A 26,020-nucleotide genomic window follows, 5' to 3' on the forward strand; every position below is an offset into this window, starting at 1 on the left:
GTGTCGGACAGTATATTATTCTTTCAGTAACAGTTAGTATGATTGTGTTGGACAACACATTATTTTTTCAGTAGCAAGTTTGAAAAGCACACTATGTGGATAAAGGCGTTAGAGCAATGAAAGGAAATATATACAAAGATTCAATAAAAAAATATATATTTATTCAGTCATAGAACAACACACTGATTGATTTTTAATACAAAAAAAGTGGAAAATGTCTAAAATACAGAAGAATTTGATTGTGCTATGAAAAGGTAAACATATGAGAATAGCGTGGAGATGACATGATCACACATAATGAGTACATGTAATAATGGGGCTAAGGAAACAGCCACAAGAATTGACATTCGTTATCCGTAATTGGTATCACAGCACGATTTTAGTAAAAGAAAGCTGCTTCCATCTGTTTCTGAGATCTGAAGCCCTTTCCTACGACCGACTGTCAATTCTCTCTGTCACTGTTTGTGAAGGATGGTATCGGGCCAATGGAGACTACTGAGTTGCTTTGATACTGCAGGTGGTTCGATGGTGATGGGGAGGATGAAGTGGAACAACCTGGATGACACTCAACTGTGAGAGTGCTGCTTGGCCGGCACCTTACCAGACCTTAGCATGGCTGCTGTAGCCACCACCATATCCGTAGCCACCGGACAGGCCGCTTGAGAGGCTTCCACCGCTGATGCTGCTACCGATGCCAGAGGAGATTACCCCTCCAGATCCGTAGCCACCACCGTATCCACCGCCATAGCCGTAAGAGCCTCCGTATCCACCGCCATAGCCGTAAGAGCCTCCGTATCCACCGCCGTATCCACCGCCGTATCCACCACCCAGGGAACTACCGGACGAGATGATTCCACCGGAGATGCCAGATGACACAGCTCCACCGATGAGGCCAGCAGATCCTATTCCAGAACCACCGGCGAAGGATCCTCCAGAAGCAATTCCACTTCCGAGGCCAACAGAGGAGACTCCAGTCGATACAGGGACTGGGACTGGTACAGGTCGCGGTTCAGGGACAGTCACAGGGTACGGCTGAGGGACACCGACTGGAACTGGGTGCGGCACTCGCACGGGGTACGGCTGGGGCACAGGGACAGGGACGGGGCGTGAGATGGGGACTGGAACTGGACGGCTCACTGGAACGGGGACTGGTCGGCTCACTGGAACGGGGACTGGGTGGGGCACGTGGACGGGGTACGGCTGGGGGACAGGTACAGGACGGCTGACTGGAACTGGAACGGGCTGGGGAACAGGGACTGGGCGATCTACTGGAACAGGCACGGGCTGGGGTTCAGGAACTGCAACGGTCTGGACGACCGTCTGGGTCGGAGCGACTGCTACAGCCCCCACACCTGACCCGATGCCGATTCCGGCACCACCGAGGCCGCTTCCAAGGGAACCGATGCCTGCCCCACCTGATGCAAGACCAATGGACCCTCCACCGATCCCACCAGCACCTCCACTGAGGCCAATGCCGCCAGAGCTCAATCCGATACTGCCTGAGCCGAGGCCGATACCACCACCGTATCCGTATCCGCCGCTGATTCCTCCGTATCCGCCGCTGATTCCTCCGTATCCGCCGCTGGTTCCTCCGTAGCCACCGCTGATTCCTCCGTAGCCACCGCTGATTCCTCCATAGCCGCTACTGATTCCGCCACCGTAGCCGTAGCTGCCTCCGTAACCGCCGCCAAGGGCTCCACCGTAGCCGTAGCCTCCGCCGATGCCGCCTCCCCCGATACCGCCCAGACCGAGTCCTCCGTAAAGAATACCACGCTTGTCCTTCTTTGGGGTGTCCTTCTTTGCAGCATCCTCAGCTATGGCCGATGCCAGAAGCACGGCTGTGAGGTACACCTACAACCAAAAAGGAAACAGTGTCATGCAACATGTCGAATGAAACCTGTCATTGCCATCCTTAAACGAAGCCACAGTTCCGCAGAGGCTACATATTATTTGAATAATATACGTTATACGCCACTATTGGCCAATTTTAATGTAAGAAAAAAAAAAAGTTTCAAATGGCTCTGAGCACTATGGGACTGAACTTCTGGGGTCATCAGTCCCCTAGAACTTAGAGCTACTTAAACCTAACTAACCTAAGGACATCACATACATCCATGCCCGAGGCAGGATTCCAACCTGCAACCGTAGCGGTCGCGCGGTTCCAGACTGTAGCGCCTAGAAACCGCTCGGCCACTCCGGCCGGCTTAATGGAAGATTCACTTCAAAGTGCACATGTACACATTTTCCTTACATGAACTTTTGGAAGATCGTACATGAAGTCAAAAATAAGAGAAAATACTATGACGTATTCCAAATGCGGCACTAATTTGACTGAATATAAGTTTCCAGAATGAGATTTTCACTCTGCAGCGGAGTTTGCGCTGATATGAAACTTCCTGGCAGATTAAAACATTGTCCCGAAGCGAGACTCGAACTCGGGACCTTTGCCTTACACGGGCAAGTGCTCTACCAACTGAGCTACCGAAGCACGCCTCACGCCTGTCCTCACAGCTATACTTCTGCCAGTAGGTCCCGAGTTCGAGTCTCGGTCCCGCACACTGTTTTAATCTGCCAGGATGTTTGAATATAAGTTGTGTTACAAAACACAGTGTCATTGCCAATCTGAACACACAGCTGCGCATGGTACACAGTTCGTTTGGAAATAGGTGTGAACATGTAACCTCGTATTGTGTTCAGCAGTGTGGTTTATACTCAGATAGATAATTTACTTAGGACACGCATCTTGATTTTCTGTTTAATTTTGACTTAGTCTGCGTTTTACAAGTAGGATTTGTACGATCACATATACATGGACATTTGTACAGGTTAATTATGCTAAATTTTTGAAACGCGGCGAGTAGAGTGTCTTATTCGAAGAATATGTTTGATGGCTATTTTAATTGAAGCATAGGGAAACCCATTTACATTACCCCACTGTTCTGTGAGTTATTAGCTTTCCAAGTTACTCCTTACTTTATTGTTAATATACGCATTACGAAGATTCTAACTGTATCATGCATTTAATTTTGTTGTCTCATATCTGAGAGCTCATTCCCGATTTATTCGAAGCATTATTGGCTTAGAAGAGTTTCGTAGATCAAGTCCCATTACGACATAAGATGGTTTCAATAACTATAAGAAGACGCAATTATAACCAGCTTTGTTGAGCACAAAACATGGGTGCCGGGGGAAGTTAAAAATGAGGTGATTAGAAGCTTTGAAACTTCATATTACAGGAGATTGTTTAAGAACCAATGAGTTGATCTATCTATGAATGAAGAAGTCTTGTACGATTCCACGAGAAGAAATTACTTCCAAAAAATTAGGAAATGAACACAGAAAATGTTCGAGCAAATATTACGACACGAGTGAACGCTCGATTGCACTGATTAGTGAAAAGACAATGAGATTCATAAAGATGGAATTGTCGCTGTATCGGTCATCTGACACGAAAAGAAGGTGAGTATGTAGATACTGTACTCAATGCTTTCATTCCTGTTATATTTAGCATTTACTTAACCCATGTTACCCATTTCACTTTCCTAGAGTTATCGGGTTTTAAATCACGGCTGTGAAAGGTCGAAAAGGGCTATAAAGACAGTTAGGACCATTAAGGAAATCTCAGTTGGCCCATTATGGACAGGGGACATCGTCTGGTCCCAGTGTAACTTTAGACCTTATTTTATTTTATTTTGAAGGCTATCAGTTTCAGCATTTCATTATTCCGTCTTCAGCCCCATGTGAATCTCTTCAAATACACGAAAATGTCATGTTCAGTCATAAATCGCTAGATGTCGTGACTTTAACTGATACATCAGGATGCTATCAAGTATTCGAATGAAGCACTAGTGAAGCGCTATTAAATTCACGCAGCCAGTGACTTATGGCGGTGCAAGGCATTTTCGTTTATTTGGAGAGATTCATGTGAGGCCTGAAGATAGCATAATGAACTGCTGAAATTGGTAGCCTTGAAAATAAAATAAAATAGCATCTTCAGTTGCACGGCTGTTGGCGGATTTCACTGACACTGACAACTGAAGAAATCGTTCAAATGAAAAGTTTCTGTTGGTTATACTGTGTTCAGCATCAAAGATTTCTCTCATATTGTTCTCACTGTAACTACAACGTCTCGTGGCGCTCAGTTTGGTGGAAGAATTTCGATTTAACATCGCTTCAGCTGCCTACTTGTCAGTTTCGTAGGCTCTTTATTCAAGCAGCTCCTGATTTAGCAGAATTCCCTTATTGCATACAGATACCAGATGCCCACCGGGAATGGAAACCATTATCTCCACATTAGTAGCTAGACAATTTTTTTTTAAATTAGCGTGGGAGAGAGTGGGAGGCGGGTTAATTTGCCCTTTACACCCCTTATAAAGCAACCTTTTACTCGTAAATTTCATCGGCATAGACTTCTTCACCAATTCTTCCTGTCATTATTGGATTATTAGTAATTTCCCAGGAGTTTTTAAATAAACTATGAATGAACTTGTTAAATTTTTAAGTTTTCTCTCCCGATATGATGTCGCAAATTTTTTGTGACTTCTTTCGTTCTTTGTGCTTCACTGATGCCTGACTTCGTAAACTTCTACCAGGCTAGGGATGGAGGCATTCTGTTATACAACTGATGTCCGACGACAACAGCGAGAAATTACCAAGTGAACCAGATGGGGCACGTCTACCACACTGCACACTGCACCATCCAGTAGGCCCTGCCACATGGTAGCAGGTACATTATTGTCTCAACAATGCTGTGCCAGTCCCTTTTTACCGTGTGCTTGTTACACATTTCTGTTGGGATTGTTATGAACATAGCACTGATCGGGTTTTCCATTTTCTACAATAATACAACTTTTCAAAGCATTGTATATTTTAGGAATAAAATTGTCCGTTTCCTTTTTTTGAAAAAAATGTTTCATAAAAAAACCGAAAATTTTTTGCGCTGTTGCTATAGCTAATTGCTATTTCGGTTTTTTACTTGGTTACTCTAAAAAATGAAAAATGCTTGTTATTTCGAAAAATAACGGCTGTTCACAACTAAAACAGGGCATCAGTTTCAACTGGTCGGTTTCTTCCATCCGTACAGTACTAAGAGACCGCGCGAACGTTGTGGCGTTGCTCAGTTTCACTCCTACAGCTGACACTTTCTGAGTTTCGTTGGTCCGTGTACTGATCCGTGAGGGACGTCGCAGACTTACCAGCGCAGTCGTCCTCATGTTGCTTGCGTGCTGTGGATGCTGCGAGAGGAGGCGACTGATGCCGTCTCAGACGCGACCCCCGCTATATATACCCAAGAACACGTGCTGCCGCCGGACCAGCTGTCGGGTCGCGTCCCTGGAGAAAGGGAAGAGCTGGCCAGCCGCAGCCCACTCGGGCCAGAACAGCCCCGCCCGGTCCCCCTACGGCCGCTACCGGAACTGCACGAGATGCGCGCCAAACTGGATGCGCCGGGCTGCCCGGCACTCGGCAAGAAGGTCACCCGGGCGACGCAGGCACCGGTTGGGGTCTAGGGGCGACTCTGCAGGGAAAACGTCCAAGTAGAAATCGAAGGACAGAGGAAAAAAAATTTCGTTGCTCAGAGTTACGGAGAAAAGAGCAAAGTAGAAATGATGTATGATGTAGAAGGTAAACTTAAAGCCTGTTCCTTATTGCAAAAAAAAAGTATTTCTAAGGAACAATACTAGATACAGCTATGCCCTTAGTTGCAAGTGCTTGCTTAACACTTAACTAGCAGCTGTCATGAATTTTTTCGAAATACATTTTATGTCCATGCTAAACAGAAGAGAGAGAGAAAGATAATTCATAAAAATTGTACAACTAAAAAAAAAAAAAAAAAAGATTTTCTCGAGTGCCCATTACAATGGACACTGCGTCTTGGTGGCGTATAAGTAAGCACTAGAAAGAAAGTGAAGATGCAGTAGTTACTTAACTAAATACAGTCTTATTAGGCAATGTCACTTACATTAACACTAATTACAAGATTTAAAAGAATGGCCAGATGCGAATAGGACTCGTGCACTGAGGATTCCGCAGAAACTCAATTGTGTATACTGAAGGACCAAAGAAGTTGGTGCACCTGCCTAATATCGTGTAGGGCACCCGCGAGCGCGCAGAAGTACCACAGCATGACGTGACATGGACACCACTAACGTTTGAAGTAGTGCTGGAGGGAATTGACACCATGAATCTAGAATGAGATTTTCACTCTGCAGCGGAGTGTGCGCTGATATGAAACTTCCTGGCAGATTAAAACTGTGTGCCCGACCGAGACTCGAACTCGGGACCTCTGCCTTTCGCGGGCAAGTGCTCTACCAACTGAGCTACCGAAGCACGACTCACGCACGGTACTCACAGCTTTACTTCTGCCAGTACCTCGTCTCCTACCTTCCAAACTTTACAGAAGCTCTCCTGCGAACCTTGCAGAACTAGCACTCCTGAAAGAAAGGATATTGCCGAGACATGGCTTAGCCACAGCCTGGGGGATGTTTCCAGAATGAGATTTTCACTCTGCAGCGGAGTGTGCGCTGATATGAAACTTCCTGGCAGATTAAAACTGTGTGCCCGACCGAGACTCGAACTCGGGACCTTTGCCTTTCGCGGGCAAGTGCTCTACCAACTGAGCTACCGAAGCACGACTCACGCCCGGTACTCACAGCTTTACTTCTGCCAGTACCTCGTCTCCTACCTTCCAAACTTTACAGAAGCTCTCCTGCAGGAATGCACAGTGGACATGAATCGATGTAGGTCATCAGACAGAAAGCTTACGTACATGTCACCTGTCAAAGTAGTGTCTAGACGTATCAGGGATCCCATACACTCCAACTACACTCGTCCAACACCATTACAGAGCCTCCCCCCTGACGTTCATGGTCTATGGATTCATGAGGTCGTCTCCATAGCTGTACACGTCGATCCGCTCGATACAGTTTGAAACGACACTGGTGCGAGCAGGCTACATGTTTCCAGTCATCAACAGCCCAATGTCAGCGTTGACGGGCCCGGGCGAGGCGTAAAGCTTTGTCTCGTGCAGTCAACAACACGAGTGGACCTTCGGCTCCGAAATCACTTACGATGATGTTTCGTTGAATGGTTCGCGCGCTGACACTTGTTGATGGCGCAGCACTGAAATCTGAAGAAATTTCCGGAAAGATTTCAGTTCTGTCATGTTGGACGAGTTTCCTCAGCGTCGTTGGTCCCGTTCTTGCAGGATCTTTTATCGGCCGCAGCGATGTCGGAGATTCGATGTTTCACCGGATTCCTGACATTCACGGTACACTCGTGAAATGATCGTACGGGAAAATGCCCACTTCATCGCCACCTCGGAGATGCTATGTCCCATCGCTCTTGCGCCGAGTATAGCACCATGTCGACACGAATTTAAATCTTGGGAAACCTGTCATTGTAGCGGCAGTAACCGATGTAACAAGTGCGCCAGACACTTGTTGTCTTAGATAGGCGTTGCCGACCGCTGCGCCGTATCCTGTCCTTTTACATATCTATGTATTTGAATACGCATGCCTATTTCTTTGGCGCTTCAGTGTATGTAGACAGTTCATTCATTCTGCTAATCGAAGGTCTCGGCGTTTCTTGCCTATTATATACTTACTGGTAAGTTATCGGGCCCAGGCATTTCAAGACTTTCGAGAATGTTTAAATTTCAATTTTCGGATTCTTTTCTTTACTTGTACTGTGAAAACATTCTGCGAGTCGAATTTAATGATTGCACTTCAAGTGTAAGTAACGTATAGGTTGTAAGGAGTGAGTTTTCGAGTAACAAAATAAGTGACATAAACGTCCGTATTTTTTTTTATTGCGCTGACTTAGAAGCTTAATATTTTTACACCACCAAATGTCTATAGTTTCACAAGTTGTGACATGGTCACGAATGAAACAGTGACCCGAATATAGAATAAATTTACTTTACTTCACGTCTATGGTAACAAATTTTTTTGTCATCAGACTACCGATTTCGGTCTATAATGAACGTCTTCAGATCTGTTTTCAAAATGTTGTTATAAAACAGATGTGAAGGGTCCCCGTTAAAGACCGAAACCAGTAGTCTGACGACAAAAATTTTTGTGACCATTCATGTGGAGTAAAGGAAATTTAAACGCCTATAGACCTCAGTATAAAATTTCAACTTCATACGTCTAGCGGGTCCTGAGAAAAAATGATGGATGGACAGACAGCCTGACGACAAATGATAAAATGTTTTTTAATGTCACAAATTGACAATTTTCGGATGTTTTTTCCTTCGATTGTGGTGCTTCTCGTCAAATTTCGTTATTTTACTTCAACTCCAAGTACCCTCTACCTTGATGAGTGCGAGTTTCCAAATATGTGATATAAATGGTCATAACTTTCGCGTGAGTGGACTTAGAAGCTTCTTTTATGGGTTTCCGTGCCGTAATCGGTAAAACCGAACCCTTTATGATCGCTTTGTCGGCCATCAGTCCGTCAGCCCGACGGTTAAAAACACTTTTTCTCGGGAACTGGTAGACATGTCAAGTTGAAATTTACGTCACAAACTAAGGTCTGATGTCCCTCGCCGGTATAAAATGTTTAAGCTTCTATGTCAATGCAATTAAAAGATACGGCCATTTATGTCACATATGTTATTACACGCAACCACACACACCGAAATCCTTGACCTATAATCATGACATTTGGCAAGAATCAAGACTTCGGAGTACAACCTAAAGAAAAAAGTTCAGAAACTGTAAATTTGTAATTCTATCTCACGAAATTTTTTGTCATTTTTTGTAAGACCCTCTGTTCTTCCGTGTGTTGTGACCCCTTCTCGTAGGAAGGAGTAGAGGTATCAATTTTGAATATATGTCACACCACAGGCCTACAGGCCCTTCGCGGTGTAATAACTGTAAGCGCCTAAGTCAAGGCAATCAAAAGGTACAGCCATTTATGTCAATTTATGTCACACATTTGATATTCGAAATCTCATTCGTCAAACACTGTAGGATACTGCCCTTTGATCTACGCCGGCCGGAGTGGCCGAGAGGTTCTAGGCACTACAGTCTGTAACCGCGCGACCGCTACGGTCGCAGGTTCGAATCCTGCCTCGGGCATGGATGTGTGTGATCTCCTTAGGTTAGTTAGGTTTAAGTAGTTCTAAGTTCTAGGGAACTGATGACCTCAGAAGTTGTCCCATAGCGCTCAGAGCCATTTTAGCCATTTGATCTACAATGTTGAAATTTGGCAAGAAGTAAGGTATTACAATGCAAGTATCGGAAATAAACAGCAAATGGTTAACGTAATTTTATCACATTAAAAAAATATCTCTTTTATCATTTGTTATTCGACGTCAAACTTGAAATTAAGACTAAGAGTAGTCCTCCATTCAAGCTGGCTAGGTGCGATGGTAAAAGTCAAACATCAGGCAAAGGATGCGTTTACACTCATATGATGCGCTTCGGAATTCATCCACCATCAGATATCCAGGAGCGACCACAGGACGTAGATACGTCGTTTCAAGTTGTAAGTTAAACAAACATTAGCAAACTAGCCCGTGTAGTGTTAGACTTTTACCATTGCGACCCAGACGGCCTGAATGTAAAACTATTTATGACTATAATAATTGTCACCTATCGCCAGCGTGACTTTGTCAGCTTTATTTTACCAAAATTAAACCAATGTCTAAAATTTGGAAATCCTTGGGACCTGTATCTCGCCAGTATCAACGTCGATAGCAGGCAAAAATGCGCGAGGTCTACTTGTACCTCATGCTATTTTTCAACATTCTGGGAAATGGGCTACAGAAAGTGAGCTGATTGCGAAGGCAATACTCTTCACCTCTTCAGAATTGTCATCTTCTTCTTCAGTATGTTGTTCCTCTTAGCCCCTTGACAAATGCTCTGTAATCATTTGTTTGAAATCAAGGTACTGCTGGATATTCTCCATAAATGCTTAAGAGTATGAGGGGGTGGCGATCTCTTCTGGAAAGCAGTTTCGAGGCATCCTAGATATGCTCAATAATGTTCATGTCTTTGGAGTCTGGCGGCCAGCGAAAGTGTTTAAACTCAGTAGAGTGTTTCTGGAGCCACTCTGTAGCAACTCTAGACGTGTCGGATGATGCATTGTTCTGCTGGAATTGCCCAAGTCAGTCGGAAAGCACAATGGACATGTATCCAGGTGATCAGAGATGATGCTTTCGTAATTGTCACCTGTCACAGTCGTATCTAGACGTATGAGGGGTCCCACATCACTCCAACTACAGACGCCCCGCATCATTACAGAACCTCCACCAGCTTGAACGGTCCCCTGCTGACAGGCAGGGTTCATGGATTCATTAGGTTTCCTCCATATTCGTACACATGCATTCCCCTCGATACAATTTGATACGTGACTCTTCCGAACAGACAACACGCTTCCAGTCATCAGCTGTCCAATGTCGGTATTGACGGGTCGAGACGAGACGTAAAGCTTTGTGTCGTGCAGTCATTAAGGGCTATGAAAGGCCATATCGATGATGTTTCGTTGAATTGTTCGCACGCTTACCACATGTTGATGGCCCAGCATTGAAATCTGCAGCGGTTTGCGGAAGGGTTGCACTTCTGTCACGTTGGACGATTCTCTTCTGTCGTCGTTGGCCACTTTCTTGCAGGATCTTTTAGCCGGCCGCGGTGGTCTCGTGGTTCTAGGCTCGCAGTCCGGAACCGCGTGACTGTACGGTCGCAGGTTCGAATCCTGCCTCGGGCATGGATGTGTGTGATGTCCTTAGGTTAGTTAGGTTTAAGTAGTTCTAAGTCTAGAGGACTGATGACCTCAGATGTTAAGTCCCATAGTGCTCAGAGCCATTTGAACTATTTGGGTAACTTCGATGCTGTGTCTCACCGCTAGTGCGCCGACTGTAACACCACGTTCAAACTCGTTTAAATCTTGATGACCTGCCATTGCAGCAGCAGTAATCAATCAAACACCAGCGCCAGACACCTGTTGTCTTATACAGGTGTTGCCGACTGCAGTGCCGTATTCTGTCCGTTTACAAATTTCTGTACTTGAATATGCTTGCCTGCACCAGTTTCTTTGGCTGTTCAGCGTATTTGACTTTATTACATGAACGATTGAAAGATTTACATAATCTGATACCATTCTTTGGCACAGGAGTGGTTGATAATTTACAACTGTCACTGACTGTTAAAACATCACTTCAAGCACTAATTAAAAAACTCTTCTCTGGAAGGTCAGTATGCACCATTTACAAAACTACGTTTACGCCTTGAAATAATACTTTAATCCTACTGGGTCACCGAGCGAGGTGGTGCAGTGGTTAGACGATCTGCATTTGGGAGGACGACGGTTCAATCCCGCGTCTGGCAATTCTGATTTAGGTTTTCACTGATTTCCCTAAATCGCTCCAGGCAAATGCCGGGATGGTTCCTTTGAAAGGGCACGGCCGACTTCCTTCCCCGTCCTTCCCTAATCTGATGAGACCGATGACCTCGCTGTCTGGTCTCCTTCCGCAAACAACCCAACCCTCCTACTGTATCATGTTGAACTGTTGAGCTCAGGTCATGAACTAGGCTGAATGCTTCCAAGCTCGGCTCTATATTTACTTCTGAGGGAGGGTGCTGCTGTGCTGAGGGCGTGCCATCTTCATCCTCTCCCATTCTTTGGTATCGACGTGAGCTGCCTACTGTGCTGTGGTACCGCAGCCTTTGGACGATACCAAAAGATACAACTCCCAAACACCGAGAGGACGGAAATACTTTCCTGAACAGGCGGCTCAAGGTCTCCCAATCATCAGTGTCATAGACCATTTACTTTTCTTCCTGCTAAAGCTTTCTCCGTATGGCTACACATTTCGCATTTGTGGCAATACTGGCATATTACTGCCAATGGTACTCGTTATCCATTAAGCAGTTCCACTTCAGCGGCTGCAGGATCCGAGGGACAAAAGTATAACAGCAGAGCCAGTATAGCTGTTCATTTCAACATATGACTAGCATTAGTGCTGCAGTCGCAGGTGTAATAGGCGCCATTGTATAAAACGTTCCGGTTGCTTGCTGTGGGTAATAAATACACTAAGAAGAACGGTAACACGCAAAAAAATGAAAGAAAGCAGAGCTGCCGACAACGAAGTCGTTAGACACGCAGCACAAACGGTACAATGAAAGAGTAGGGAAAAGCATCCAGACGTTGCTTTGTTCGCTTGTACCTTTGCAAACGACGTCATCTCCTTTTTTCCTTGTATTTTTCAATTGAGCGATTAACTGTCTGAATAGTTCGGTGAGGCCTGCCGGAATATCCCTTCGTGTGCCAATCTATTCTTCTTCTTCTGTAGCGGTCAATCCAAGGATTGGTTTGCAACAGCTACAATGGCAGCTTGTCTCCATTCTGTGCGTCTTTCTGCTTTTCTCTTCATTTCTTTATAGGTGTTACATCCCACATCTTTCACGATTTGATCCATGTACCTCAGTCGTGGTCTTCCTCTTGGTCTTTTTCCCCCGACATATCCCTCTATGATTGTGTTCAGGAGTCCTTTATGTCTTAATAGATGTCCTGTAAATTGCACTCTTCTTTTAACAATGAAACTCCAGAAGCTTCTCTTCTCACCTGCTCTTTCCAGAACCACTTCGTTTGTGACCTTGTCGATACATTTTATTTTGAGCATGCGTCTATAGCACCACATCTCAAAAGAATTTAGCTTCTGGTCTTCCTCTGTCCCGAGAGTCCATGTTTGACACCCACAGCATGCCACACTCCAAACATATGATTTCAAAAATCTTTTCCTGATTTCAAGGCTGTTAATATGTTTTTCTTCTTGTTAAAAGCAGCCTTTGCTTGAGCTATTCTACTTCTCACTTCTGCCTTCCTCCTTCCATCCCCGGTAATACCACTGCCCAGATAAGTGAATTTATCAACTTGTTCAAGCAGTTCATTGCCTACATGAACTTGGACTTTCACTTGATCTTCTTTGTCGCATGCCATTACTTTTGTTTTTGCTTTATTAATTCTCATATTATATTCTTCACCCATAACTTTATCCATTCTATTCAGTAGGACTAAAAGATCTTCTTCACTTTCAGCCAGGACAGCTATATCATCGGCATATCTTATCATATCTATTCGTTGGCCATGAATTACTACACCTGTCTGTGAATTTTCCCTTACTTTTTTCAGCGCCTCTTCAATGTATACGTTAAAGATAACAGGGGATAGTGCGCAACCTTGTCGGACACCTTTCCGTATCTGCACCTCTTCTTGTTTTGTCCGTCCATGGATAACTGCTGTCTCGTTTTTGTACAGGTTCCATATCATTTTTCTATCTTTATGGTCTATTCCTACTTTTTTGAGTACCTCAAACATCTTATCCCATTTAACATTATCAAAGGCTTTCTCTACATCTACGAAAGCTATGTATGTTTTCATGTTCTTATCTAGTCGTTTCTATTCACGCCACGAAAAAAACCTACACCCAACGTTCACAATATGTGGAGATAAATAATCGCGTGATAGGAAAGCAACTACAATCGCTTATTACTGGAAACGCACATGGACTATGTGAGATACCTGCAAGTTTCTACAGAGACTATGAGAAAGATGTTTCGCTTCCAACAGTAGTTTATCGTAGGTCGCTGAAGCAACGAAGAGCGAATGATTGAAACAAAAAAGGCAGGTCATTCCCGTTTTGAATAGGGGTCGTGGAACAGATGCTCAGAAGCCATACATATCATAAAAAATGTGTGTGTGTGTGTGTATGTGAGAGAGAGAGAGAGAGAGAGAGAGAGAGAGAGAGAGAGAGAGTTAGGAATGTTGATACTAAAGTGGTTCAAATGGCTCTGAGCACTATGGGACTTAACATCCGAGGTCATCAGTCCCCTAGAACTTAGAACTACTTCACGGTAAATGATAACAACCAAACAGTTGCAGGATGAAGATTTATTAAAATTCTTGACCACGGTTTCAGTATATCTAAAAATAAGAACCTTCAACATCACAGTGCGTCAGCAATCGTTGGTAAATATATTAAATAACTAGAAACCCGCCTCGATTGCGAAAAAAGCACCTAGTGTTAACCTATGTTTCGACGTAGATAACTTCACCTTCTTCAGAACAATAAAACCCACAAGTGCCTGAAAAGACCTTTGTCAATGATAAACTGGCAGTTTATGGCGGGTCATGGCCCATCGAACATAGGCCGGTGTGAGGTGGAGGTTACACCATTAAGTTAAGTAACGGTTTAGACTTCGTACACATGTACTGTTTGTGTTTTACTTTTTTTCGTTTATAAATGTATAGCTCTGGTGTTATTTTAATCATTGACAAAGGTTTTCTTAGGCACTTGTGGGTTTTATTGTTCTGAAGAAGCCGTAGTCATCTACACCGAAACCTAGGTTAACACTAGGTGCTTTTTTCGCAATCGAGGCGGGTTTCTAGTTTTTTAATATATCTAAATATACCTTCATCAGAAGTAAAATACTCTAAAATCACATTCTGCAATGGAGATACATAAAACAATTGTGCCAAAGGCGTCGTCAGTAGTTAAAACATCATCTCCGTTTATACAACATAATCTTAACTACTGATGACACCTTTGGCACAATTGTTTTATGTATCTCCACTGCAGGATGTGATTTTAGTGTATTTTGCTTCTGATGAAGGTATATTTAGATATACCGAAACCGTGGTCAAGAATTTTAATAAATATTTATCCTGCAACTGTTTGGCTGTTATCGTTTACCGCGAAGAGTTTCAACAGTTGCTGTTTCAGCCATGTATAAAATCTTAAAATCTTGAAACTTAGAACTACTTAAACCTAACTAACCTGAGGACATCACACACATCCATGCCCGAGGCAGGATTCGAACCGGCTACCCTAGCAGTCGCGCGGTTCTGGACAGAAGCGCCTAGAACCGCCCGGCCACCGCGGCCTGCCTGTTGATACTCTTAAAACGATTGGAACTTCGATATATCGATATTTTTAAATATAAATGTAATTTTTGGCTTTCGATACTACGGAGATAATTATCGATATATCGTTATCTCTAGCAAATAGTATCGACGTACTGGGCTATAAAATTATCGGCTGCACATTGTAAATATAATGTCGCTTTTAGAGCTGTGTATTTAGGTACTGAGTGATTATTACATATTCTGTACGTCAACATGGTAGCCTCCTGCCTATCCCCATTAGAGTACGAACTAAAAGAAAAACGACGCACGTTCACGCTTGGCTGACAATGGTAACTGCATGTAAGTGACGCAATAAAAGGTGTGCCTCGTTCGGTTCAGTCACATATCGGATGTGTCCGGAACACTTTATGACGACTTCACTGTTTTCTCATTTCTACCAGCGCCAGCGACCTAGCAGTTTCAGCGTCAAAATCCCGTGGTCAAGCTAAACGTTGCAGTTTCTCCTTGTAGTGCAGAGCGCCGATTAAATGAGCGTTTCACTCACACGTCTCTCCTCCCATCGCAAAGATCAATATTGTTATTTAGATTTTTGTCCATCAAGTCATCATTTTCAGTAACTGTTTTTGATGAACGCTAATGTGAAGAAACAGCAAAAATGGTTCAAATGGCTCTGAGCACTATGGCAGTTAACTTCTGACGTCATCTGTCCTCTAGAACTAGAACTACTTAAAGCTAACTAACCCAAGGACATCACACACAGCCATGCCCGAGGCAGGATTCGAACCTGCGACCGTAGCGGTCGCGTGGTTCCAGACTGAAGCGCCTACAACCGCTTTCTTTTTTTTTATGTACGCTGATATGAAACTTCCTGGCAGATTAAAATTGTGTGCCGGACCGAGACTCGAACTCGGGACCTTTGTCTTTCGCCGGCAAGTACTCTACCAACTATTTTTTTGCGGTTCATGAACCAAAAACAAATAATACGTACATATTTTACTCTCCGCAAAAATATGACTTTATGGCCTTTGCCGCTCGGCCACTTCAGCCGGCTATTTGGAACAGCTAGCTACATCTCCCAGCTACATCGTCGTAACGTCATATCAGCATTCCAGTACCCTCGTCGTATAAGGCAGCCACCTATGCATTTCGCCAATTCTCTGCTCTGGTCTGCAGCTCGTTGTCTGTGCCACAGTGTTGTATTCATAGCCAGCGGTTCATTTGAGCAGAGATGAACGTTAGGCGTGGCCGTGTCCGGGCTGTACGGATTGGTGATCAAAGATTTCCCACCGAAAACGCTGCAGGGGAATCTTCGTTGCCCGTACAATGTGCGCTGAACTTTGTAACGAAGAAGGAAATGCATGACAGTTACGTTATGTAGTTTATTTGAAACACGTCAAAATCTCAAGATGGGCGTCCATACTTGGCGGGAGACGCTATTTTCGAGTGATCTTCATGCTCTGACTCGGCGCTTACAAGGGAACCTCCCCATCGCATCCCCCTCAGATTTAGTTATAAGTTGCCACAGTGGATAGGCCTTGAAAAACTGAACACAGATCAATAGAGAAAACAGGAGGAAGTTGTGTGGAACTACGAAAAAATAAGCAAAATATACAAACTGAGTAGTCCATGTGCAAGATATGCAAAATGAAGGATAGACTGAACTCAGGAGCGCCGTGGTCCCGTGGTTAGCGTGAGCAGCTGCAGAATAAGAGGTCCTTGGTTCAATTCTTCCTTCAAGAGAAAAGTTTAATTTTTTATTTTCAGACAATTATCAAAGTTCAGGCGCTCACACATAATCAACTTCGCTCTCCAAAATTATAGGACATGTTCAGATTTGCTTGGACATATGCAGGATTTGACGGTCTACACACGGAAAAATTTGAAAACGTTAAAAACATATGTTTTGACAGAGCACAGTGAAAAGTGTGCGACTGTGTAACTGTTGAATTCATTTTTTGCAGTATAAGTGACAAACTCTTATGTTTTCGTCACTTTTTTGGGAGTAATTATCACATCCACAAGAAAACCTAAATCGGGCAAGGTAGAAGAATCTTTTTACCCATTCGCCAAGTGTACAAGTTAGGTGGGTCGACAACATATTCCTGTCATCTGACGCACATGCCGTCACCAGTTTCGTATAGAATATATCAGACGTGTTTTCCTGTGGAGGAATCAGTTGACCTATGACCTTGCGATCAAATGTTTTCGGTTCCCATTGTAGAGGCACGTCCTTTCGTCTACTAATCGCAAGGTTTTGCGGTGCGGTCGCAAAACGCAGACACTAAACTTATTACAGTGAACAAAGACGTCAGTGAACGAATGGACAGATCATAACTTTGCAAAAATAAAGAAAAACTTTTCGCTCGAGGGGAGGCTTGAACCAAGGACCTTTCGTTCCGCAGCTGCTCACGCTAACCAAGGTACCACGGCGCTCCTGAGCTCAGATTATCCTTGATGTTACCTATCTTGCTCATGGACTACTCAGTTTGTATATTTTGCTTATTTTTTCATAGTTCCACACAACTTCTTCCTGTTCTATCGATTGATCTGTGTTCAGTTTTTCAAGGCCTATCCACTGTGCCAACTTATAACTAAATCTGAGGGGGGTGCGATGGGGAAGTTCCCTTGTTAGAACAGAGAAGAACGATCTGATCCAATGGAAGGGCATACTAGAGACACATCTCAACAAATCTGTGCAAAGCTTCATCTCATTTTCACTGTGGTTCCCATTTAAAGTCCAACTGGATTTACTTTCCGAATAGGCTTCGCAGTTACGGGCACAACTCTTTCAGATAAATATAAATGTCGTGCGACTAGGGCCTACCGTCGGGTAGACAGTTCGCCGGGTGCAAGTCTTTCGATTTGACGCCACTTCGGCGACTTGCGCGTCGATGGGGATGAAATGATGATGATTAGAACAACACAACACCCAGTCCTTGAGCGGAGAAAATCTCCGACCCAGCTGCGAATCGAACCCGGGCCGTTAGGATTAACATTCTGTCGCGCTGAGCACTGAGCTACCGGGGGTGGACAACCTCATAAGTAAAAAGAGAAAAAAAAATGCGTCCCTTATGCGAGTTTTGACAATGTGCCAGCGTATAAGATATCGAAATAAATTAGCATAACAGTTAAAATGAAGCTACATACGGCGTTGTCAGTGTCTTAAAATCAAAAAACTACTTATGTTATACTCAGTGGATCACTGTTTTATTTCTTAGGAAATAGCTTTAGCGCTACTCGGACGGAAAAACCCAGCGGCATTCACGACGTATCAGTCCAGTCACTGTGCCATTCCCTTTTCTATTGGTCGTCGTTTATTACCCAGATGTCAGAGTGTTACGTGTTCAGCGGCTTCCTCAAAGCTTAACAGCTGGCGGCTGGCAACCCGTTGATCCAGTTGCGGCAGATAATAAGCTGGCATGCACAGTTACAAGAAGAGAGAGAGACAGAGAGACGCGTTTTGCCGGCGGCGCGGTCTTTAGATACGCACCACTTACTGAGATCGGGACAGGATTGGGTAACGCATCGCCAGGTGCGGCCTGCGATGATGGCCTGCCGTGCTTCAGAAAGAGTTCCGAACTGATAGGCGAAAATCAGACACGTCTCATTTGCATTCAGTTCTTAAGCCGTCCCCCTCACACGGGACGATGCAGCTAACGTTGACGTGGACGCGGACGGGACATCCGAGAGAGGGCGCCGTCGAGACACGGGACGTGCTGGCTAACGTGGTTTACAAAAAGGTACGGCCACACTTTCAGGAAACATTCATCATACACAAATAAAGAAAAGATGTTATGTGGACATGTGTCCGGAAACGCTTAATTTCCATGTTAGAGCTCATTTTAGTTTCGTCTACCTACGCACAATGGAGCACGTTATCATGATTTCATACGGGATACTCTACCTGTGCTGCTAGAACATGTGCCTTTACAAGTACGACACAACATGTGGTTCATGCACGATGGAGCTCCTGCACATTTCAGTCTAAGTGTTCGTACGCTTCTCAACAACAGATTCGGTGACCGATGGATTGGTAGAGGCGGACCAATTCCATGGCCTCCATGCTCTCCTGACCTCAACCCTCTTGACTTTCATTTATGGGGGCATTTGAAAGCTCTTGTCTACGCAACCCCGGTACCAAATGTAGAGACTCTTCGTGCTCGTATTGTGGACGAATGTGATACAATACGCCATTCTCCAGGGCCGCATCAGCGCATCAGGGATTCCATGCGACGGAGGGTGGATGCATGTATCCTCGCTAACGGAGGACATTTTCAACATTTCCTGTAACAAAGTGTTTGAAGTCACGCTGGTACGTTCTGTTGCTGTGTGTTTCCATTCCATGATTAATGTGATTTGAAGAGAAGTAATAAAATGAGCTCTAACATGGAAAGTAAGCGTTTCCGGACACATGTCCACATAACATATTTTGTTTCTTTGTGTGTGAGGAATGTTTCCCGAAAGTTTGGCCGTACCTTTTTGCAACACCCTGTATATGCTGAAACCTATAATCGTATCAGGTGCAATGTCGTTAATAACATAACTATTTTCCCGTCAAGCAGTACACAGCGTGGTTATTTTTCAGCTTCACACTTACTGCTCCGTTCTATAATTGATTTCCAGAGCCGGCCGAAGTGGCCGTGCGGTTAAAGGCGCTGCAGTCTGGAACCACAAGACCGCTACGGTCGCAGGTTCGAATCCTGCCTCGGGCATGGATGTTTGTGATGTCCTTAGGTTAGTTAGGTTTAACTAGTTCTAAGTTCTAGGGGACTAATGACCTCAGAAGTTGAGTCCCATAGTGCTCAGAGCCATTTGAACCCATTTGATTTCCAGATTTGCAAATGATTCATTGTGATATACATACAGGATGTAACGGGTATAATTGCAGATATTTTTATATGTGATACCTGCGTCCAATAGTCTTTCTACAAACATGTCACAAACTTTACGACCTGTTGTTCTCTGCATGGTCGTGACTGCACCATTACGTGGAGTGCATCTGTCAGTATCTGCGCTCGCGCGTCCACCCTTCAACACCTAACCTGCTGCCCAGGGGAAAATAAACAGTGACAGCTTGTTCTCGCCTCTCGTACGTGGGGGAACTAAGCAACAAAAAAACGTAGTAGCTATAATTATTAGTCTGCAAATGACGTAACTACTGATGCAGTGTTGTTCAGTACACCGTCCTCAGTCACCAATAGAAATATATGCTAGCACATCCATTACATCCTGTGTATCTGGTCTTGAGGCTAATATGTTCCATTCTGTTGTTCACGCTGTGCAGAAAAGCTTTGTAAGGCAAAATAATCGCTGGGATGGTGCCTTAAACTGTGGAGAAGGGAGTATGATGTTTCACTCACTCTCTGACAGAAATGCAGCGGTTTGTATTCGGTCTGCGGCGGCGAACGGTTTTTGACGACGATGGCGGGTGCAAACTCATGGCGTGAGCCCCAATGACATCATCTTTACTTTGCAATCATTCGACTGGAGTGGTTCCAGTCAATGAAAAAATGCAAGAATGCAAATTTTGGTGGTGTGTCTCCATCATTTGGACACCGTCTACATCAGTCATCGGCTCGGCCTATCATTTCACTGTCGAAGGCTACAGACCTAAACTGCGCGGCCCACATACTACAAATGCAGATCTAAGATCAAGAGGCCTAAATCCACAAGAAGCGTTAGACGTAAGAAATGGTGCTCATTGACCCAAAGTATGACCCTGCTCTAGCGGGACGGTGCTAAGAATCAGCGGAAGATTCAAAAGTAATAACAAGTGTTTTCTTTATAACCTGATTACCTTATAAACTACCAGAAAATGGAAAGAAATCAGAGTTCAGCATACAAGTGAAGGTTGATGTGTCTGTTTCCCATGTAGAGGTAGAAGAAGCTGCTAATAAAAATAGGGTCCCAAGGGAGAAATAGGATTACCAATGAAATACTGAGTTGTGGAGGATATCCACTAACTGAACAATTAAGCAACTTAGTTAACAATATTATAACTCGGGCGGCGGTGTGGCCGTGCGGTTCTAGGGGCTTCAGTCTTGAACCGCGCGACCGCTACGGTCGCAGATTCGAATCCTGCCTCGGGCATGGATGTGTGTCATGTCCTTAGGTTAGTTAGGTTTAAGTAGTTCTAAGTCTAGGGGACTGATGACCATAGATGTTAAGTCCCATAGTGCTCAGAGCCATTTAAACCATTCTTTATTATAACTCGTAATAAAATTCCACATAAACGGAGAACTAGTATTACTATTCTCAAGTACAAAATGTGAGATACGAAAGACCCGTCCAGTTACAGAGGGAAAATCTATTAACTTCAGTTATTAAGCTTACAACAAAAATAACAGGATATAAAATTAAAAAAAAAAATTACAACCCTTGCCGAGGAGCGATGTGGCTGTACGAGGCAGTTCTGAAAAGTAATTCCTCCGAATTCTTTCCGTGAAAACTCTTAAAGCTTTTGATATAAAAGCAATAACATTTACATCCTTATTATTCATATCCACATATTTATTTTTCATCAGTTACCCTGGTGACGAACACATTTCTTCCAGCGAGAGACCAGTTTGTCGATACAGTCACTGTTGAATGTTTCACAATGTTTACAGAGCTACAGCTTTACCGCATCACTTCATCACTTGTTGTTGTTGTTATTGTTGTTGTGGTGGTCTTCAGTCCTGAGACTGGTTCGATGCAGCTCTCCAAGCTACTCTATCCTGTGCAGTACTTACTGCAACCTACTTCCTGCTGAATCTGCTTAGTGTATTCATCTCTTGGTCTCCCTCTACGATTTTTACCCTCCACGCTGCCCTCCAATGCTAAATTTATGATCCCTTGATGCCTCAGAACGTGTCCTACCAACCGTTCCCTTCCTCAACTTGTGCCACAAACTCCTCCCCAATTATATTCAATACCTCCTCATTAGTTATGTGATCTACCCATCTAATCTTCAGCATTCTTCTGTAGCACCACATTTCGAAAGCTTCTATTCTCTTCTTGTCCAAACTCTTTATCGTCCACGTTTCACTTCCATACATGGCTACACTCCATACAAATACTTTCAGAAACGACTTCCTGACACTTAAATCTATACTCGATGTTAACAAATTTCTCTTCTTCAGAAACGCTTTCCTTGCCATTGCCAGTCTACATTTTATATCCTCTCTACTTCGACTTCCCCAAATAGCAAAATTTACAGCTTTAAGTGTCTCATTTCCTAATCTAATTCCCTCAGCATCACCCGACTTAATTCGACTACATTCCATTATCCTCGTTTTGCATTGGTTGATGTTCATCTTATATCCTCCTTTCAAGACACTGTCCATTCCGTTCAACTGCTCTTCCAAGTCCTTTGCTGTCAAAAAAAATGGTTCAAATGGCTCTGACACTATGGGACTTAACAGCTATGGTCATCAGTCCCCTAGAACTTAGAACTACTTAAACCTAACTAATCTAAGGACATCACACAACACCCAGTCATCACGAGGCAGAGAAAATCCCTGACCCCGCCGGGAATCGAACCCGGGAACCCGGGCGCGGGAAGCGAGAACGCTACCGCACGACCACGCGCTGCGGACATGTGCTGTTTCTGACAGAATTACAATGTCATCGGCGAACTTCAAAGTTACTTCATCACTATCGAAGTGAAATCGCCGAAGGTGTTCTTTATGTTCTGGATACAGATGAAAATCGGATGGGCCCAAGTTAGGACTATACGGAGCATGATTGGTGGCGGTGAACCCAAAGCGTCGGATTGTTGCAGACGTCGCAGCGCTGGTGTGTGGTCTGGCATTGTTATGGTGAAGTACAGTGTGCTCCATGTGTTGACGACCTCTTCGAATTCAAAACTCAATTACAGCACACTGTTTCTCACGCACCGGCATAGTTATGCTAGACGCCGCCGTATTGTATGCTACAATTCGCAGCCCTCTAGGGGAAGAGGGCTGCAAATATGTAGATATGAAGAATAAAAATATAGAATATTATTAACGTTTGTTTTATTTAAAAAGAGTTACGAGTTTTCACATTAAAAAATCGCAGGCATTACTTTGCAGCACGCCGTCGTAGATCTGGTACGTCATGCACAGATGAAGTATTCGTTCTTAGACATGTTGTAGTCCATCGAATACAGCAGACCAGCTTATCTCTGATTTACTGTCTTACGGATAGCTTTCGATAGGACACAGTTAACAGATGCGATAAACCTGCTCTATAATCGATGCATTCCTTCCAACTCAATAAAAAAAAGTTGAAGACATTTATTCCAACAACCACATCCACTAGAACACCGGTTCCAACTTAACTGGCTCTATACCAGTTAATAGTGGCATTAGACAAGGTGTCTCACTGAGCCCGCTACTTTTCAAAACAGTCACAGACGTGGCCTGTAGAGATTATAGACTGGGGGCAAAGAAATAAAAATCGTTTGTTACGCTTACGATGCAATTCTGCTGGCAAACAGTGAACCGATCCTGGAGAAACATACGTTTAGAGTGACAGTCAAAAACCCGAATATCGTAAAATCTACTCCAAAAACAAAATGTAAGACCATACGAGGTGCTATCGAAAATTTTCGGGACTGGTGCTGTCATCTGATCGAAACCTTACCGTTGGACTAATGGTCACCATCACCCTCGAAGTAGTTCCCATCCGCACGTACACACCGGTCCCAGCGCTTCCGCCAATAGTCAAACGTTTTCTGGAAGTCCTGTTCTTTGAGGGTGTTTACCACTGCCAGCGATGCGTGTTGAATCTCTGTAGAGTGTCCGACCAACGGCCTTTCAACTTCAGTTTCAGTTTTGGGAATAGAGCGACGTAGCAAGGTGCCAAATCTGGCAAGTACGGTGGGTGGGGTACAACCGCCATGTTGTTTTTTTGCCGAAAATGTCCTGGTGAGCAAGGACGTGTAACAGGGTGCGTTGTCGTGATGTAGCAGCCAGTTCCCTTGACGCCAAAAGTCCGGGCCGACGTTGCCGCCACGTTTTCACGGAGGCGTCCCAGAACGTTACAGTAGTACGCGTAATTTCGTTGCGTGGGATGAATTCTTTGTGCACAATTCTCTTGGTATCAAACAAAACGATCATCATGACCTTCACTTTGCTCTTCACCTGTCTCGGTTTTTTGGGTCTTGGAGAGCCCGGGCTCTTCCACTGAGACGATTGTTGCTTTGTCTCTGGGTCATAACCAAAATCCAGCTCTCGTCGCCGGTGATAACTCGTGACAAGAGAGTTCGAGCATTAGACGCGGTGTGACGAAGGTCCGTGCACACTTCTGTTCGCGGATCCATAGTAAAATCGCCACACACCAAACACAGAGTATTACGGAAAGCACTGTTGACACGCAACACGTCCCCCCAGCTGAATACCACTCCACACACTGACTCATCAGTTATGCACCTCTCGCCACCTACAACTGCTACTTACCAGATGGCAGCACCAGTCCCGAAAATTTTGGATTCCACCTCGTATCTGTAGAATCAAATACATGAAAACTTGGCGTAGACGAAAAACCATTCAGCATTTTGAAATGTGTCTGAATGGATTACCAACACAGAGCAGGTAAGCCTGGTGGGTACGACTGACGATGGGGTCGCCGTTTTCTTACCGGTCAGATGTCTCACTCTTCTTAAATGATGCCTGGTACAGCATTTGCTCTGTTCTCTATTTTAGAGTTATACCGCTCATTTTCATCCTCAAAACTTCGCTAGTTGGCGGGGAACATCTCTGACAGGTGAGGTTAACATTTCAATGACAGAAGCTCTATACTCGCGTCGTCACACCAGTAGTTCCTCTTCTCTTCCTCGTGTCAACTTGTATCACAAATCTGCTGTGACGAAGAAGCTGCATTTTTCAGGCAAACATCTTTCGAGAGCCTACAGTTGGCGCCGGCACGGTAGCTCAGAGTGTTCGGACAGAGGGTTTAGCTACCCTCTGTAATAAAAAAAACTGAGTGAACGGATCAACGAACGAACGTCCGCCACGAACAAATTCAACGAACAATACAGAACAAAATGAGATCTAAAAAAAAAAAGAAAAGAGAAACAGAGAAACCTAATTGGTATTTCTGAGGTGTCAACGTGTCACTTACGACTACGTGTACCACCTTGTGTGGAGTGGGAAGCTAACGTAATGTAAATGGACAATTAGGGAACTGAGGACAGACAGAAAAAGCGCTGCGAATATCACTATTGCATCAATTAACATTTGCTTTAAATAATTAAAAAGATGGCTCTGAGCACTATGGGACTCAACGTCTGAGGTCATCGGTCCCCTACGTAAACCTAACTAACCTAAGGACATCACACACATGCATGCCCGAGGCAGGATTCGAACCTGCGACTGTAGCAGCCGCGCGGTTACAGATCGAAGCGCCTAGAACCGCTCGACCACCCCGACCGGCTAAATAGTTCATCTTCATTTCACCGCGCCGTGCACTCACTAAAAACGATATGAGCTCTTTCATAGTACTGTCTCTGGGTGAACAGACAACTAATTGACTGCCACAGTATAATTTGTCGACAGACAGTACTCGAATTCGACATAGTACTCTCTGCAAATATCTCTTACATACACATTCCAGCTGTTTGGATTGTCAGGAAATTATGCAAGCCACCACCTGAGCACTTGTGGAACGGGTTCGTCTTTTCAAACCGTACAGATTACACGCCTTTAGTTGGAGGTGTGTTGTAGGGCGCTGTAAACAGAGCGTGGCTAAACTGGCGCATCGGAAATTGGCAGGTACGGCACCAAAAGGCTCAGAGGCAAAGAGTGAAAGTTTCGTGTTTGTACGACGCGTCGAGAACAGTTCCGTAGGCAATACCTTGTGTACACGAGGGGGGACCCAAAAGAAACCGCCGGCCGGAGTGGCCGAGCAGTTCTAGGCGCTACAGTCTGGTACCGCGCGACCGCTGCGGTCGCACGTTCGAATCCTGCCTCGGGAATGGGTGTGTGTGATGTCCTTAGGTTAGTTAGGTTTAAGTAGTTCTAAGTTCTAGGGGACCGATGACCACAGCAGTTAAGTCCCATAGTGCTCAGAGCCATTTGAACCAAAAGAAACCGGTTTGTTGTCATAAAAATTTTCTTGATGAATCTTTTTACGAAATTACTTCAGTCACCTTCAAAATACTCTCCATTACATGCGATGCACTTGTCAA

General features: G+C 44.4%; 1 protein-coding gene and 1 non-coding gene across 2 annotated transcripts in view; both read right to left on the reverse strand.

Moving 5' to 3' along the window:
- Positions 1–247: 247 nt before the first annotated feature.
- LOC124716690 (elastin-like) overlaps positions 248–26,020 on the reverse strand; it is a 45,080-nt gene continuing 19,307 nt past the window's right edge. Inside the window, exons 3-4 of the mRNA XM_047243230.1 lie at positions 5,196–5,250; positions 248–1,851 (exon numbers count right to left, since the gene is read on the reverse strand). Of these exons, the coding sequence (XP_047099186.1) occupies positions 598–1,851; positions 5,196–5,250 (1,309 nt within the window). The 3' untranslated portion in view covers positions 248–597. The remainder of the gene's footprint in view (positions 1,852–5,195; positions 5,251–26,020) is intronic.
- Positions 6,555–6,629, reverse strand: Trnas-cga. The gene has a single exon. It is a non-coding gene; the product is annotated as a tRNA-Ser (tRNA).

This window comes from Schistocerca piceifrons, chromosome 9 (genome assembly GCF_021461385.2).
Source record: "Schistocerca piceifrons isolate TAMUIC-IGC-003096 chromosome 9, iqSchPice1.1, whole genome shotgun sequence".
NCBI lineage: Eukaryota > Metazoa > Arthropoda > Insecta > Orthoptera > Acrididae > Schistocerca > Schistocerca piceifrons.